Consider the following 14,869-nt stretch of genomic DNA (forward strand, 5'->3'; position numbering starts at 1 on the left):
CTAGGATTCAAAGCGACTGCGAAGCAGCTTGAACTTGGACTTGTTATACTTAGTGATGAGATCCAATTTGCTGTGGCCCAGTGTTAACCGTTTCTCTTCCCCAAACAGGTCATTACTACTACTATTATGATGGCCACCTACTGGGCCCCCAGGGAGGCCAGGCTCAGGTCCCTGCCTGGCACCCTGCAGTTGATGATATTTGGTGATAAGGTCCAGATTGCTGTGGCCCAGAGTCAGCCGCTTCTCATCCCTAGAGCCCACTCCAGCCACGCAAGAAGGGCTTGGTCCTGGGAGGACATTGGGCCCAGGCCCCTCACTTCGGAATGGGCCAAACTTGGTGATAAGGTCCAGCTGACTGTGGCCCAGGGTCTGCCGTCGCTCATCTGAACCTTGTTTGCCAGGCCTGGCCAAGGAGTTGGTTTCAGGGGGCACTCTGGAGTCCTGGGCCTTGGGGTACTGTACCAGGAGGTCCAGTTGACCACAGCTATGGTTTAGGGATAGCTTCCTGTCCCCTGGGGCACTAGGTCTGAGGGAGCTCGAATCAGGAGCCCCCTCAGGACTCTGGGTCTGGGGCAGGAGATCCAACTGGCTATAGCTCTGACTGAGGGATAACTTCCTATCCTCTGGGGCCTGTTCTCCTGGCCGAAGGGAGGCTGAGTTTGGTGTAACCCCAGAGTCAGGGCCTCCTGCTTCTCGGGCTTTAGCGAAGGGGACAAGGAGGTCCAGCTGGCCATGGCTCTGACTCAATGATGGCTTCTTCTCCTCCACTGTCTCCAGGGCTATCCCAGGTACCCAGCGACCTCGTGGAGGGTTGGGTTCTAGGCATCCTGGGAACCCATTCTCTGGGAGCCGGGACAGAGCTCGGACCCCTCGGGGGAAGTGTGGGAGGGGGCGGGGGCAGGGGAGCAGAGGTGACCCCACTGTTGGGGTCAAGGGACCATTGCTACTGTGGTTGAGGGCAGGGGAAGACTGGGACCATGGGGCCGCCCCCAGCTTGCCCAGGTTGACCCTGTAGGACCCTGGAAGGCAGCCATGGTTAGGGTCTGACAGCTGGCGATGCAGAGAAGGTTGGCCATTGGCTTCGTGGTGGGCAAGACTTGGGGAGGAAGACCCCATGCCTGTGTCACTGCAGCCACCGCCTCCCGGTAGAGCGAGGTAGGAAGAACGGCCCATGAGAGGTGAGTGTTTGATACTGCTGAGACTGGTGCTGGTGGGTGAGGAGCAGGTGGGGCTTGGGATACCAGGCCCAAAGGCCAAGGTCACTGGGGGAGGACGTGGCGCCCGGGGAGACAGTGGATCCTCACCACCACAGAAGCCCTCCACAGGCCGTGACTCAGCGTACAGACAGCGGAACTCCCGATCAAAGTCTTCCACAATGCGGCCCCTCAGCTGCAGCACCATGCTGGTATGGGCCTGGCTGCAGAGCCAGGTAAAGCTGGGGACAGAGGGTCAAAGTCAGTTGTCAAAGTACAGGGCCCAGGACTTGGCAGGAGTCATAATCAGGGGAGCATGCCTTGCAAGGGACCAAGACTCCATCCTCATGAGGGCTCATAGTGAAGGCGCAGAGCTGTGACTCCAGATTTGTGCTCATCTCAGCCCTGGCTGGAAGACTTGGGCACATGGCTGTCCACCCCAGGGCCTCAACTTCCCCATATATAAAATGGATCAGGTGAAGGTTTCCTTGAAATCTCTCCCTTGTGCAGTAGTTGTTTTCTATTACAAGGGCATTAAAGTAATCCTTCCCTTAGGGGAGACTCATCCATGGCTGCCTCTCCCACACAGGCCTGAGTCCTGCAGGGTGCCTAGCACACAGCAGGTGCTCAGTATGAGTCTGAAGGGATGGATGGGTGTATGCATGGATGGAGGGAAGTTCAAAGTGGTCATCTGAGGTGCCCTCTCCAGCCCACGGCGAAGCTTCAGGCCCCTCCCCACTTGACTTGCTCACCTGTAGCTGCCCACCACCACCTGCTCACAGTCGATGATGACAAATTTCTCCAGGGCCTGTCCTGTGAAGCGGCGGCCTGCCTTGCTGCAGTATGTGTCCCCACACGTGCTCCGCACACGCATTTTCTGGACCAAGGGTAGAGGGTGACCTTAAGAGAGTGGGACTCAAGCCATATCTATGTCCCAAGGTAACAGCTATGGTAACCCAGTTCCCGACTTCCATTGATTCCCCTCGTGATCTTTGATCACCCACTGGATCTTCTACCCTCCTGACTCCCCACCACCTCCCTGACTGCAATTCTTGGCTTACACTGACCAGCAGATGCCCCCCATTGAGGTCCATTTTATAGCACATCTCCAGGAAGTGCCTCAGGTGCTCCTGGGCCAGGAGCAGGTAAACAGGGACACCACGCCGGCTGGAAACCTCCATGAGGTCACACAGAAGCTCCATGTCAGTGAATATGTCCATCACCACAGCTATCACCTAGGAGAAGAAAGGGAAGCTCAGCCTTGCCCAGAGCACTGCCTGCATCCTATCCAGTCCAGCCCTGTTCCAAGAAGGAATAATGGTATGGAAACTCAGAGGCCATCAGAGCCTGTGAGAATATCTGAATAGGAAGGGCTTTCAGCAATCCCTAACATGGAGTTTTTAACTTGGCAACAGGGAGATTTGACTGTCTTGAACCTTGGTTATATGAAGGTCTTTGTGTTTATCTGTCATCAGATACTTAAAGGTGCTTGTGGATCAACTATATTAATCCAAAGTCCCACTCTGTGTTGAGGAATCAGAAACAGATCCCAAATCCTGAGTCCCAGCCTAGTTCCTCATATTCTTCCTACTAACTCCAGCCCTGTCTCTGGCTCAGGGGCTGGAAGGCTAAGGCTCCCCTCTTAAGAGCTATAAGCCAGTTGCTGGGCTCCTCAAAGCCCTTTGCTAAACCTGCCTCAGTTTCTCTGTGAAGCTACATATGTCTTATGTAACACCTTATATTCACAGTTTCCCTTATGTCCACTCATGCCAAGTGGAATGGAGTTTCTGCCTAGTTGAGGGCTGGGGCTTGTGCCCCTCTCCCATATAAAGGGCTACCTCAAGAAGCCCTGAAACCTCTCTGGTACTCCCAAGTCTCCCGTGCCTTCTTCCCTTTGCATGTATTTACTGTGAGATTTTCCTTTCCTGGGCAGGGCTGAGAGACAGTAGGTACAAGGCTGGCTGAGAGGCAGGAAGTCAAGATCCCAGTATTATGAGTCTGGAGCCAGAAGAACTGGAAAAAAACCTGGACTTGGGGCTGGGGATGTGGCTCAAGCGGTAGCGCGCTCGCCTGGCATGCGTGCAGTCTGGGTTCGATCCTCAGCACCACATACAAACAAAGATGTTGTGTCCACCGAAAACTAAAACATAAATATTTAAAAAAAAAAAAAACCTGGACTCTGCCACTTCCTAGAGATAGATAGGGCCTTGGGTGAATCACTTCACCTCCAAAAGCCTCAGCTGCCTCGTCTGCTAAAGGGAGATAATGATAGCTGCATTCTGAGTTATGGGGAATTAAATATGAAAATGATGGACACACAACAGAAGCTCAATAAATGTGCCTTTTCCTGCTGCCTTCTTAACAAATGAGGACGTTAGTCCTTGGGAAAAGGAAGTACTTCCCATGGTCACTCTGGGAGACAGTGACAGCCCAGTGCAGGAACCTGGCTTCTAGCCCAGGGTGGAAGGGTATAAATGGGAGTGAATAGGAAAAGCACTGGGGTTGCCCTAGTCTACATCACAGACCTGGCCAGAAGTAGGGAACAAGGACAGGCAGGAAAGATCAAAGGGGGATAGTGATGACAACAACCTCACTAATAACCCCATTCCTGATGCCAATCAGGCCTGGCCCTCCCCTGCCTGGGGCACAGACAGGCTTGCCAGTTGGGTTGTGGAGGTACCGGTGGATCCTGGCATCCTGGCTTCTGATCTCTGCAGCGGGAGTCTATCCCCACCTCAAATCCTTCCAGGGGTCATTGTGTCCATTCTCCTGTCTCCTGAGTAGAGGCCAGGTCTGCGGAGTAAAGCTGTGCTGCTGTGTGGCTGGAGACTCACCAGGCATGACCGCCTCTACCTGCTCTCCCATTGTCTTTCCTCTGAGCCCAAAGGCCTCCATTTCTTGTTCCTCCTTGGTGCGGAGCTAAATGCTCAGCCCTCTAGTGCATGCCGAGGCCCTCACACAGTGCCCCCTCCCTTGCTTCAGGTCCAGCTGGAAAGAGCACAGGAGGGTGAGAGGTAGCCGGGGACAAGGGCCTGAGTCAGAGACCCCTTCTCTTTCCCTTAACCTGACAAGTCCCTGGGCAAGTCCCAGCTTTTCCCTGGCCTTAGTCTCTTTCTCTGTTAGTCAAGGGAGTGTCTCAGATGTTCTTTGAGGTTGGGCTTTTAGTTTGGGGATCATTAAACTTTCTGAGAATCTGGTGAAGGCCCTGGACTCTCTTCCAAGAAAAATGCCATAAGGGCCCCTCTCTGCAATATGTACAACCTCATGTATTTTCAGGGTGGGTGAGAGTCCCAGAGGCCCATGCCCTGTTCTATGCTTATCCATAAAGTTCCTGAGTGCCAAAGGGCTATCAAAGGAAATAAAACACATGCCCACCTTCTGGTACATTGGGATCTAATAGAAGTCAGGAGATCTAGTCCCAGTCCTCTCCTTAGTTGCTGTATGGGCTTGTACTGGTCCCTTCCCTCCTTGGGCCTCAGTTTCCACATTTGTGAAATGAATGAAGAGATGTGTTCCTTACCGTGCGGGCCTGGCTGAAGAGGAAACGAAGCAAATCCTTGATGTTCTTGGCCTTGTCCCTCTGGAAGTGGACCACGGCCTGGGTGGGGCTGAAGCCTGTGGCCTGTGGAACCTCAGGCCAACCCAGGTCCAGGTCTGGGGGGTCTACGTCAGAAGCCATGGGGAAGTAGGTGCCAGAAGTGACTTCAGAAAGCATGCTGAGGCGGTCAGGTCCTAAGGCCTCAGGACCCTGAGCCTCGCTGACCTCAGGGCTCCCACGCACATGGCTTGTCATGTAGTCTATGTCCAGGGTGCTCAGGAAAGGCAGTTCCCGCTCCTCAGAGATGACCCGTAGGTAGGCCGCCTCACCCTGCTCCAGGAGAGCGTCAGCTGCCAGCCGGGCTGCTTCACTGTGCTGCAGCACCAAGGGTGAGCTCTCCCGCCACCACGGCCGCTTCAGCTCCTCCACCCGGCCCCGCAGGTATCCCGCCATGTCCTGGGTCCCTCCAGGCCCTAGGCCTCCCAACATGCCTGCCCAGCTGGCTGCCTCACCCAGCACCAGGCTCCATGGTCTGCACCTAGGTTGGCTGCAGCAGGAAGAAGATACTGGCAGAACCACCTCCTGCCTGCCTGCCCTGTGTGTGGTGGGGGCCCCCCAGCCCGTTTCCATACTAAGTCAGAGCCACGCTCCGCCCTGTTGCCCCTGGCCTCTGGAACCTGTCAGGTCAGCCCCACCTGTCTGCCTACTGTTGGGACTCGCCTAAGGAAGCGGCAGTGCCAGGCCCTTAGTGCATGCTGCTGCCTCCCTCCCCTCCCCAGCAATGCCATCCCACCAGCTCCTAGCAAGTCTCTAGCTCTAACCTAAGGACACAGAGAGGTTGGGTCACAGTCCAGAGAGGCTGGGTTTGCTCAGGGACACACACACACACACACACACACACACATTCTATGATGGATGTATGACTCAAAGACACCCAGATAAAGACATGAATACACAATAAATAACACTCACAACTGACCAACTACATAGATGACAGGCTGACCCATAGACCACACATTTTGATCCAACTCACTCATGTTGCCAGGCCCCAATACTAATTTAAACCCTGGCCATAATCCCAAATACACCACCATGGATAGTGCATGCCATGGCCCACATGTACACACACCCCAGATAAGGGCTGAACAGAGTGTCACAGAGAACAGCCAAAGACATCAACACTCATCTGTCCCCCACTTAGGCCTCTTTGCTCCCATATCGTGGTGCCCATAGCTCCCTGCCTCACCCTCACTCTGGCTCTGAGCCCATCCATCCAAGAATACGGAATAGAAGCCTCACATGTGCCAAAAATGGTAGGAAATGTTTAAATGGAGTCTTTCAGGTTCCACCTACCCTGAAATTCTGAGTTAGAAGGCCTGAAATCCTGAGAAGGTCTACAGGTTGCCTTAACAAGTGCTCTGGTGCAGCAGGGTCTGTCAACCCGAGACATGCTGTTCCAGATGGCCATGTTTCCAGCACCCTCAATTCCAGGGATGCTCTTGGTCTGGTGGGAGTCAGGATCCAGCCCTCCACTTCTCCTCTGGGATGAATTAAGTTTTCATTTGTTGGTTTGTTGAAATTGAACCCAGGGCCTGACACATGCTAAGCAAGTGCTCTACAATTGAGCTGCATCCCTACTCCTTTTATTATTTCTTTTCTTTTAAATATTTATTTTTTTAGTTGTAGTTGGACATAATACCTTTATTTATTTATATGTGGTGCTGAGGATCGAACCCAGGGTCTCACACATGCTAGGCAAGTGCTCTACCACTGAGCCACAACCCCAGCCCTTTATTATTTCTTTTGAGACAGGATCTCACTAAGTTTCTGAGGTTGGTCTTGAACTTGTTATACTCCTGCTTCAGCCTCCCAAATGGCTGCGATTACAGGAATGGGCCATGATACCTGGCTTGGAGTTGAGTATTAAATGGTTAGAGTGTAAAAGGTTGTTTCACAGGGTGTGGACACACAGGAAGGGTGGGAAGAAAATCGGGTAGGCACCTCTTCCCCAGCAAGGGCCAGAGTCCCAGGGTATGTACACTTGTCCTCAGAAGGATGGTTAGAGGCTTCCCTCCAGAGAGGGGTCAGCCTCTGGTAGCTGCAGATGGCGAGGAGTGGGCCAGGCACAAGGGGTCACTTTCCACAGAGGGGTAAAGTCTGATGAGGATGGCGGGAGAGCAGGAGACCTAAAGCCGGGGCTCCACCCTATGCAGTACTGACTGCACTTGCTTTTTCTGCTTTATGAGAACAGAAACTTGCATGGGGAGTTGGGACATGGGGCCTAGAGGCGAGAGGTTCAGGGGAGACATAGGCAAGCCATAGGCCAGAAGTGAAATGCTTTCTTCCTATCCCAAGTTCAGGGGCAGAAATTGGAGCACCAGACCCCCTAAGGAGGCTTTTCCCCAGGGGTGGGGAGGATGCATGAGTGGCAGGTAGTTGGGTAAACAAAGTCAGACTGTGGGAGGATGATGAGCTGTGGGGGCTGCTGAAGTGGCAGGGCCCTCATTAGGGCCTTATCTCCAGATTTGTTGGAAGGGGAGAACCAGCACCTTATCTGGATAATAGAAGGACTCCTGGGAGGGAGGCAGGCATGTAGTGTGTTGCTGTGTTAATTGTCCCTAGTATGCATATGATTTGGGCTCTGAATCTTATTACTTTTTTTTTCTTATTACTTTAAAAAAAATTTAAGTTGTTGATGAACCTTTATTTTTTTTATTTATTCATTTATATGCGGTGCTAAAATCAAACCCAGTGCCTCACACATGCTAGGCAAGCATTCTACCACTGAGCTACAACCCCGGCCCTTATTACTTTTAATAGTGGTAAAAATAAACAAAAAATCTACTTTTTTTTTTTGGTACTGAGGATTGACCCACATCCCCACCCCCACTTTTTAAAAAAATTTTAAGACAGAGTCTTACTAAATTGCTGAGGTTAGCTTTGAATTTGTGATCTTCCTGCCTCAGCCTCCAGAGCTGAGGTGTGCATTACCACGCTGGCTAAAGTTTTCCATTTTAACCATTTTGAAGTGTACTTCAGTGGCATTAAGTACACTCACACTGTTGTACAGCCACCACAACCATCCATCTCCAGAATTTTTTTTTAAGAGAGAGAGAGGGAGAGAGAGAGAGAGAGAGAGAGAGAGAGAGAGAGAGAGAACTTTAATATTTATTTTTTAGTTATCGGCGGACACAACATCTTTGTTTTTTGTATTTGGTGCTGAGGATCGAACCCGGGCCGCAAGCATGCCAGGTGAGCGCGCTACCGCTTGAGCCACATCCCCAGCCCCAGAATTTTTTTTTTTTTCAAAACTAAAACTCTATACCCACAAAACAATAGCTCTTCATTTCTCCCTCCCACCCCAACCCCTGGCAACCACCATTCTATTTTGTGTCTATGAATTTGACTGCTCTAGGAGCCTCATTTTGGTGGAATTATGCAGAATTTGTCTTTTGGCGATTGGCTTATTTCACTTAGCATGATGTCCTCAAGTTTCATCCATGTTGTAGCATGTCAAACTGTCCTTCTAGGGCTGAATAACACCCCATTGTATGAATGTGCCCATTTTGCATATCCATTCACCCACAGGTGGACACTTGAGTTGCTTCCTATTGTGAATAATACTACTTGGAAAAGGGTGTACAGGTGGGTGCGGTGGCTCATGCCTTAATCCCAGTGGCTCAGGAGGCTGAAGGCAGGAGGATTGCAAGTTCAAAGCCAGCCTCAGCAACTTAGAGAGGCCCTAAGCAACTCGGTGAGACCCTGTCTCTAAATAAAATATAAAGTGCTGGAGATGTGGCTCAGTGGTTAAGCCCCTCTGGGTTCAATTCCCAGTACCGGAAAAAAAAAAAAAAAAGAAAAAAGAGATAAAATGGGTTTACAAATTTGGCTCTGTATTTCTGTGTATTCCCTTCAGGACAAAGTTGGTACTACATTCCATATTTGTAAGTAAAAAGTCATTAATATTGGCAATTCCATATGGTTCAACAAAATATATATACAAATACCTATGCATGACTGTACCTGTGTGTATGTACACATAGCATACTGTCTGGGACATTGTATGCCTGTATTTCTGTCTTTAACTATCTGGTTACATGCCATTGTGTGTAACTGTGAACACGTCTGTGCACAGATCTGTTGTGTGCTGGGTATCTGGGCAGTGGGAACCCTTGACTCCAACTCTGGCCTGCAGTACTGGGTGTGTGTGTGTACAGGGAGACCAGTTGAGAGGAACAGGGGTGGGAAGACTGAGTTGAGGGAAGAGGGTCCCAGGAATCCTTGCCATCCTCCTAGTAATAACAGCATCTACCTCAAATCCAGTCCCCCAGGGCTGCAGGATCAGCTGCCCCTCCCTGTGGGCTGTGTAGATAAAGGGTAATGGGAAGTAAACAAGTGTATCTCAGCTGTGGAGCTGGGCTTTAGGGTGCTAGGAGGCATACAGACAGACCCAAGCCCAGCCCCTGGCTGCAGCGTGTGGGGGACAGGTCCCTTAATGACTGTTATTAAAAGGAACAAAACTATTTTCCTGTCCAGGAGGTGTGTCGGGAGCCTGCCTGGCATTGCTAGGCATTCTTGGGGGCCTTTTAACCTTGTCTCTTCTAAGCTGAGTGGCACCTGGGTAGGTGACTGTCATGTGGGGTGGTGGGAGCAGAGTCTGGCTACAGCTCTCCAGTGTTGCTCTAATGCCAGCATTGCCACAAGCCTGCATTGTGGCACCTCTGGGCCAAGAGAGAGAGCTCTGGTGAGGCACAGAGTGCCCAGATGGCTTTAAACAAGGAAAAGCTACCTAAAAGAGAGACAAAGCAACAGATGGTTAGGAGTCGGAGACAGAAGGTTTCAACAGCTTACAATGGTAAGCAGGGAGTTCCTTCCAGGCTGGGGGAAGAGAGCCAGGTTGCCCCTGGAAGGAAGATGGAGGCTGAGGCACATGGAAAAGTGCTTTGAGGACAGCCACTGGAGTCACTCTGAAGAGCCCCAAGAGCTTGCTAAAGATGATGGCACAGAGGTTGAGAAGAGTCCAGAGTAGTATTTAAGGATAACTTAGGAAATGACCCTGAGGGGGACAGTGGCCCAAATTACCAGCCTCCCAGATGCAACCTGGATGGGTGATTCACTATTTGCTGAGTGCCACATAGGTCTTCAGGAAAGCATCTATTCTGAGTTATCTCATCTTATTACCCCAAGGGCTGGGATGTAGGACTGAGCCTACCTAGGGGCTGTGGTTGTGTCACTGGAAAGAGTCACAGCCTGTGCTTGGAGCAGTGGCTGTGTTGCTTAATGGGAGAGCTGAACTTCTAAGTCACAGGGGCTTAATCTATAAAATGGGATCAAGAGCACCTCCTTCACCAGATAGAAGTGCTGATCTGCGCCAAGCTCCAACAAAAGTAGTTGCAGTAGCTCAGCGCATGCTGAATTCTAGAGCTTTTCAGGCTGTGAAAGGGAAGGGACTCAATGGAGGCCTGAATGCAGATGAAGCAATGACCAGAAGAACCCAAGGATCTCTTCCTGGATAGTCCCTGGACTTCCACAGGCTAGCCCTGAAGGTCACCACTGGACTGTGCCAGCAGAGTGTAGCTGGTCACTCCCACTACTGCCTCTGGGATCCCATCTCTCATTTCACCCATGTCACAGGAGGCAAGGTGGCAAGGTCCTCTCTCCCTCTGCACGCACATGCACATATCTGGCATTCAGACCCCCTCTGGAATGCCAAACATTTGGGCAGCCACTTGTAGGAGACTTGTGCCACCAGTGTTTCCATAAGAGGAGGAATTCCCACTCCACTTTCTGGAAGAGGAAGTACCACTTCCTCTTCTGCATCCTTACTTGCTCCTTCCTTCCCAAAGGAAGAGGAATGACTTGTCTGGTGGCTTAGGGAAGGAGCCAGACTCAGGTCTTTCTTGATTCTCCTTTCTCTTTCTCTGCCTCTGGTTAGTTCTGCTGTAGTTCAAGGTATCTCATTCTCCATCTACCTTCTGGGTAAACCTATAGAGGAGATCCTGCCCCTACAAGGGACGGGTCTGCCCTTTCATGGGTGCACAGGATGCTTAGTTGTGGGAGTATGTTAGCAATTTCATTTGGCTAGTGAAATTGTTCTCCAATCAACTGTATCAGTAATACTGATAAAACCTTTTTTTTTTTTTTTTTTTTTTTTTTTAGAAAAAGGAAAAAGAAATTGTATTGCTTTGCTAGCAAAGGAGAAACAAGGGGACTCCTGCCCTAGAGGAGTCTCCCCATCAGGGGGGAACATGGATTTTTTTGGTTTGTTTTTGGTACTGGGGATTGAATCCAGAGCACCTAACCACTGAGCATCCTTTTTTTTTTTTTTTTTTTTTAATTTTGAGACAGGATCTAACTAAGTTGCTTAGAGCCTCTCTAAGTTTTCTAGGCTGGCTTTGAACTTGCAATCCTCCTGCCTCCGCCTCCTTAGTTGCTGGGGTTACAGGTGTGTGCCACCTCATCCATGAACAGGGTTTTTTAAAGAGATGATTCAAGGCTACATTCCTCATGTTCTCTGTCAGGAGTTGTAATTGACTTGTTAATTTGGAAGATAGTCATTTCTTAGATCATCTGGTGCCATCCCCAAGTCTGGATTACTTTGTTCCTGTGGTTGGTGTGTGCTCAGGGACAGATAACTCTGCCTAGGATGGGGAAGAGAGGCAATCCTGTTTTCCCCAAAACCAAGGATGAGGAAAGATTAGGGAAGGGGAGGGAGAGGAAGAGAAAGAACGTGTCTGTTTTAAAAATAAGTTGCAGTGGCAGAGCAGCAAGGGCTACATTCAAAGCATAAAGTGGACCACTGTTACCTTTCCCCACTGTCAATTTCTACATTCCATTTCTATGGAAAGATGGGCTATGGCATCTCTAAACTGCTTCCCATAGAAAGAGGGCAAGTTGGGGAAAGTGACCGAAAGTCCTTGTTCGTTATTAGGTGGGGCATGGACAGTTAAGGGTATTCCACATCAGAGTGGTGCAGAGGTCCATGGTGGCAGTTAGCAGGTGACTGGACAATGCATACCTAGGGAAAGGATCATGCAGATGGCCAAAGAAGTCGTGACTTTACTGTATTCAGTTTCCTTTTTCTTTCTTTTTTACATGTTGCTGGACCTTTATTTTATTCATTTATTTCTATGCAGTGCTGAGAATTGAACCCAGTGCCTCACCCATGCTAGGTAAGCGCTCTACCACTTATGAGCCACAACCCCAGCAGTTTCCTTTTTTTTGAAGTGGACCAAGATGTAGCAACCCATACCATTCCAGGAGAGAAGGCAAGAGTTCCCTGAAGCACGAGGAGCTTTGGCAGCTGCTGGGACATCCCTTGTCCCTCTCTTTACTTATAGGAATAGCTTCTCTGGTTCAACCCAAGGCAAACTCACTCAACTCCTAACTTTCCAGCAGTTAGCTCTCAACAACTTTGCCAGCCACCTTGCATCCTCAGCATAGAAGTGGCATTGCTTGGAGTACCAGGCCTGCCCCAGAAAGCTGGAGTGAGGGCTATTCTCAAGTCCCATCTGAATCACCAATTTGTTATGGAAAACTTGGTCTTTGTCTCCAATGTCAATCTAATAATGAGAACACAGTTTTGAGGAAAAGGAAAAAGAAGTTTTATTGCTTTTATACCAAAGGAGAAACATAGGGGACTCCTATTCCAGAGGCTGTGATTCTAAGGCATCTGTCTTAGAATGATGTCCATCTGTCTCATGTCTTATTTCCCAATCTATTCTGAACTTGTCCCCTGCTAGCACAGAAAGCCTTTGATGGGTGGTTAGCACCAGGGGCAGGGGTGATGGGGAGAAGGACACCTGGTGGATAGGGTGAGCAACACATGATGGATACAGCGGGGAGAAGGCTGGAAGTGGGCAGGACCAAGCCAAAGTATAAAAGTTCAAACATGTTGGGGCTGTCCTGTTCCCTGCCCACAAACCCACCAGCTCCCTTCCTTCACACATTATTAGTCCAGTGATTGATAAATTCTAGATTTCTTGGGCATCAAGACCAGTTGGCATGAGCTGTCCTCTCCTTCTGTGCCTCACCTCAGGAATCCCTAGTCTCCCTCCCTGTATGTTCTTCCAATATCTGGCCTCAGGAAAAGATTCCCTTCTTCCAACCAGGACCGACTGGGTTCTCAAGCCAGACCTCCATTTCCATTAGATTTTGATAGCAATAAGAATCTCTGACATCCACGGGAGTTTCCTATTCCCCTAAGTGCTTAACTTTGTGTGTATGTGTGTGTGGCAGGGCGTGGGAGGGGAGGTTACCAGGAATTGAACTCAGGGATGCTTAACAACTGAGCCACATCCCCAGCCCTTTTTTTTTTTTTAAAGCTGTCAAAAGCAGGCTTTATTATTATTTCTTTCAACTTTTAATATTTATTTTTTAGTTTTCGGAGGACGCAACATCTTTGTTTGTATGTGGTGCTGAGGATCGAACCCGGGCTGCACGCATGCCAGGAGAGCGCACTACCGCTTGAGCCACATCCCCAGCCCCCCTTTTTACTTTTTATTTTTGTGGGTGGGGAGGGGGTACTGGGGATTGAACTCAAGGGCACTCCACCCCAGAGCCACATCCCTTTTTTGTATTTTATTTAGAGATCGGTCTCACTAAGTTGCTTAGTGCCTTGCTTTTGCTAAGGCTGGCTCTGAACTGGTGACTCTCCTGCCCCAGCCTTTGAGCTACTGGGCATGGGCCACTGCACCTGGCAGGTGCTCTACATTTAATTGGAATCCCCCCACCTCCTTCACACATCTCCCTTGAGTTTTCACCTCTCTCCTAAAACCTGCCTGGTTTTTCTGTTTCTTCTCAGCTAGCACATCCCAAAATACCAACAGTTGCTGCCATACTCTGCTGTCTTCACCACTCGTCTATTCTCTTTACAATTATGTTTCTGAATAGTCAGAAACCCTTGAGCTCTCCAGCTCATTCCCTGGCCCCTACTCTGCAGCAGATCCAACTGAGTCCTTCTGGAAGTGACCCTCGAACCTCCTACCACCTCCTGTGAGGAATTCTGCCTCCCTGTCCTAGTCCCTGGGTTACCCTCACCTCTGGGAATTCATGCAGATTCATGATTTCCTGCGTCCTTTCTATACTCCTTGCCCTTCCCGGGGGCACCTCTACTGCCTGAAGTCCACCTCCCACCAGCTTGGTTCCCCATGCAGATACCACAGTGTGCACCAAAAGCAATGGGGTAGGACTTAAGAGACATGTGAGTGTTCGTGCTATGGGGTTGTCTCATACCAGTAAGTGTGAACCTGTTTCACTGCCACATGATGGGGCAGCAGTCCCTGCCCTGCCCAGCCTATAGGATGTTGTAATCACCATTTGGAAAAACACAATTCTTTTCCAGCCTGTCTTTCACCAGATGACACCACCCTTGGCCCCAGGGGAGTTCTGTGGCTGCTCCCCTTCTTTAGGCATTTTGAGCAGTTAGGTGAGTTTTTTCTCTGAGATGTCTCTAGAATTTTTACTTTTCTTTGAATTCCTACTCCCACCCCCTAGAACCTCAAATAGACTCCCTTCCTGGCTGGGCCAATTCATCCTGCACACCACTGTGTATCTCTGATAAGCCTCAACCCTTAGGGCAAATACACCTCCCTGCAGCCTGTCAGCAGTGGCCAAGCCCACTGCTGGCCCCCTGAACTGTGCAACCTTTCTTTAGCAGCCAACTCCACTGGTCCACTTGGGTCTGAAGAGCTTCCTGTTTCCTGCCTTCATCTGGGTAGTTCTACACTTCCTGTTTTTCTTTCCACCTCCCTAAACCCTATCCTGTCTTCAAAGCTTTCCTTATTTCTAACCTTCTTGTGATTTTCCCAGTTAGCCGTCTATGTGCACACACCAGCCCATGTGGCTGGAATAATGCTTTAGTTTTATTTATTTATTTTTAAACTTCTTAACTACAGCACAACTGCCCCATTCTCCATCTAGAATTCCCTTCCAGAAGTAAAAGCAGAGAACTTGGGGGGTCAGAGCCACACAAGTGTGCACAGCATGCAGGACCTTCCATCATTTCTGTTTCCTTCAGGTATAACATGAACTTCACACTTACCCCCATAGGACTGTCAATGAGGACTAAATGAGATAATAAGTGAAAATACCAAGCTGTGTCTTAGAGCAGAAATTTTTAAAATAGCAGAGGGCTGGG

General features: G+C 49.8%; 1 protein-coding gene across 1 annotated transcript; it reads right to left on the bottom strand.

Annotated features, from left to right (window-relative positions):
• Nucleotides 1-5,220, bottom strand: Fam83c (family with sequence similarity 83 member C). Its single transcript, XM_026383136.2, has 4 exons — nucleotides 4,714-5,220; nucleotides 2,261-2,428; nucleotides 1,946-2,070; nucleotides 1-1,435 (listed from the first exon to the last, which is right to left on the bottom strand). Exons 1-4 carry the CDS (start codon nucleotides 5,218-5,220, stop codon nucleotides 1-3), a joined length of 2,235 nt encoding a protein of 744 aa, XP_026238921.2.
• Nucleotides 5,221-14,869: the final 9,649 nt, after the last annotated feature.

Source organism: Urocitellus parryii, chromosome 6 (genome assembly GCF_045843805.1).
Source record: "Urocitellus parryii isolate mUroPar1 chromosome 6, mUroPar1.hap1, whole genome shotgun sequence".
NCBI lineage: Eukaryota > Metazoa > Chordata > Mammalia > Rodentia > Sciuridae > Urocitellus > Urocitellus parryii.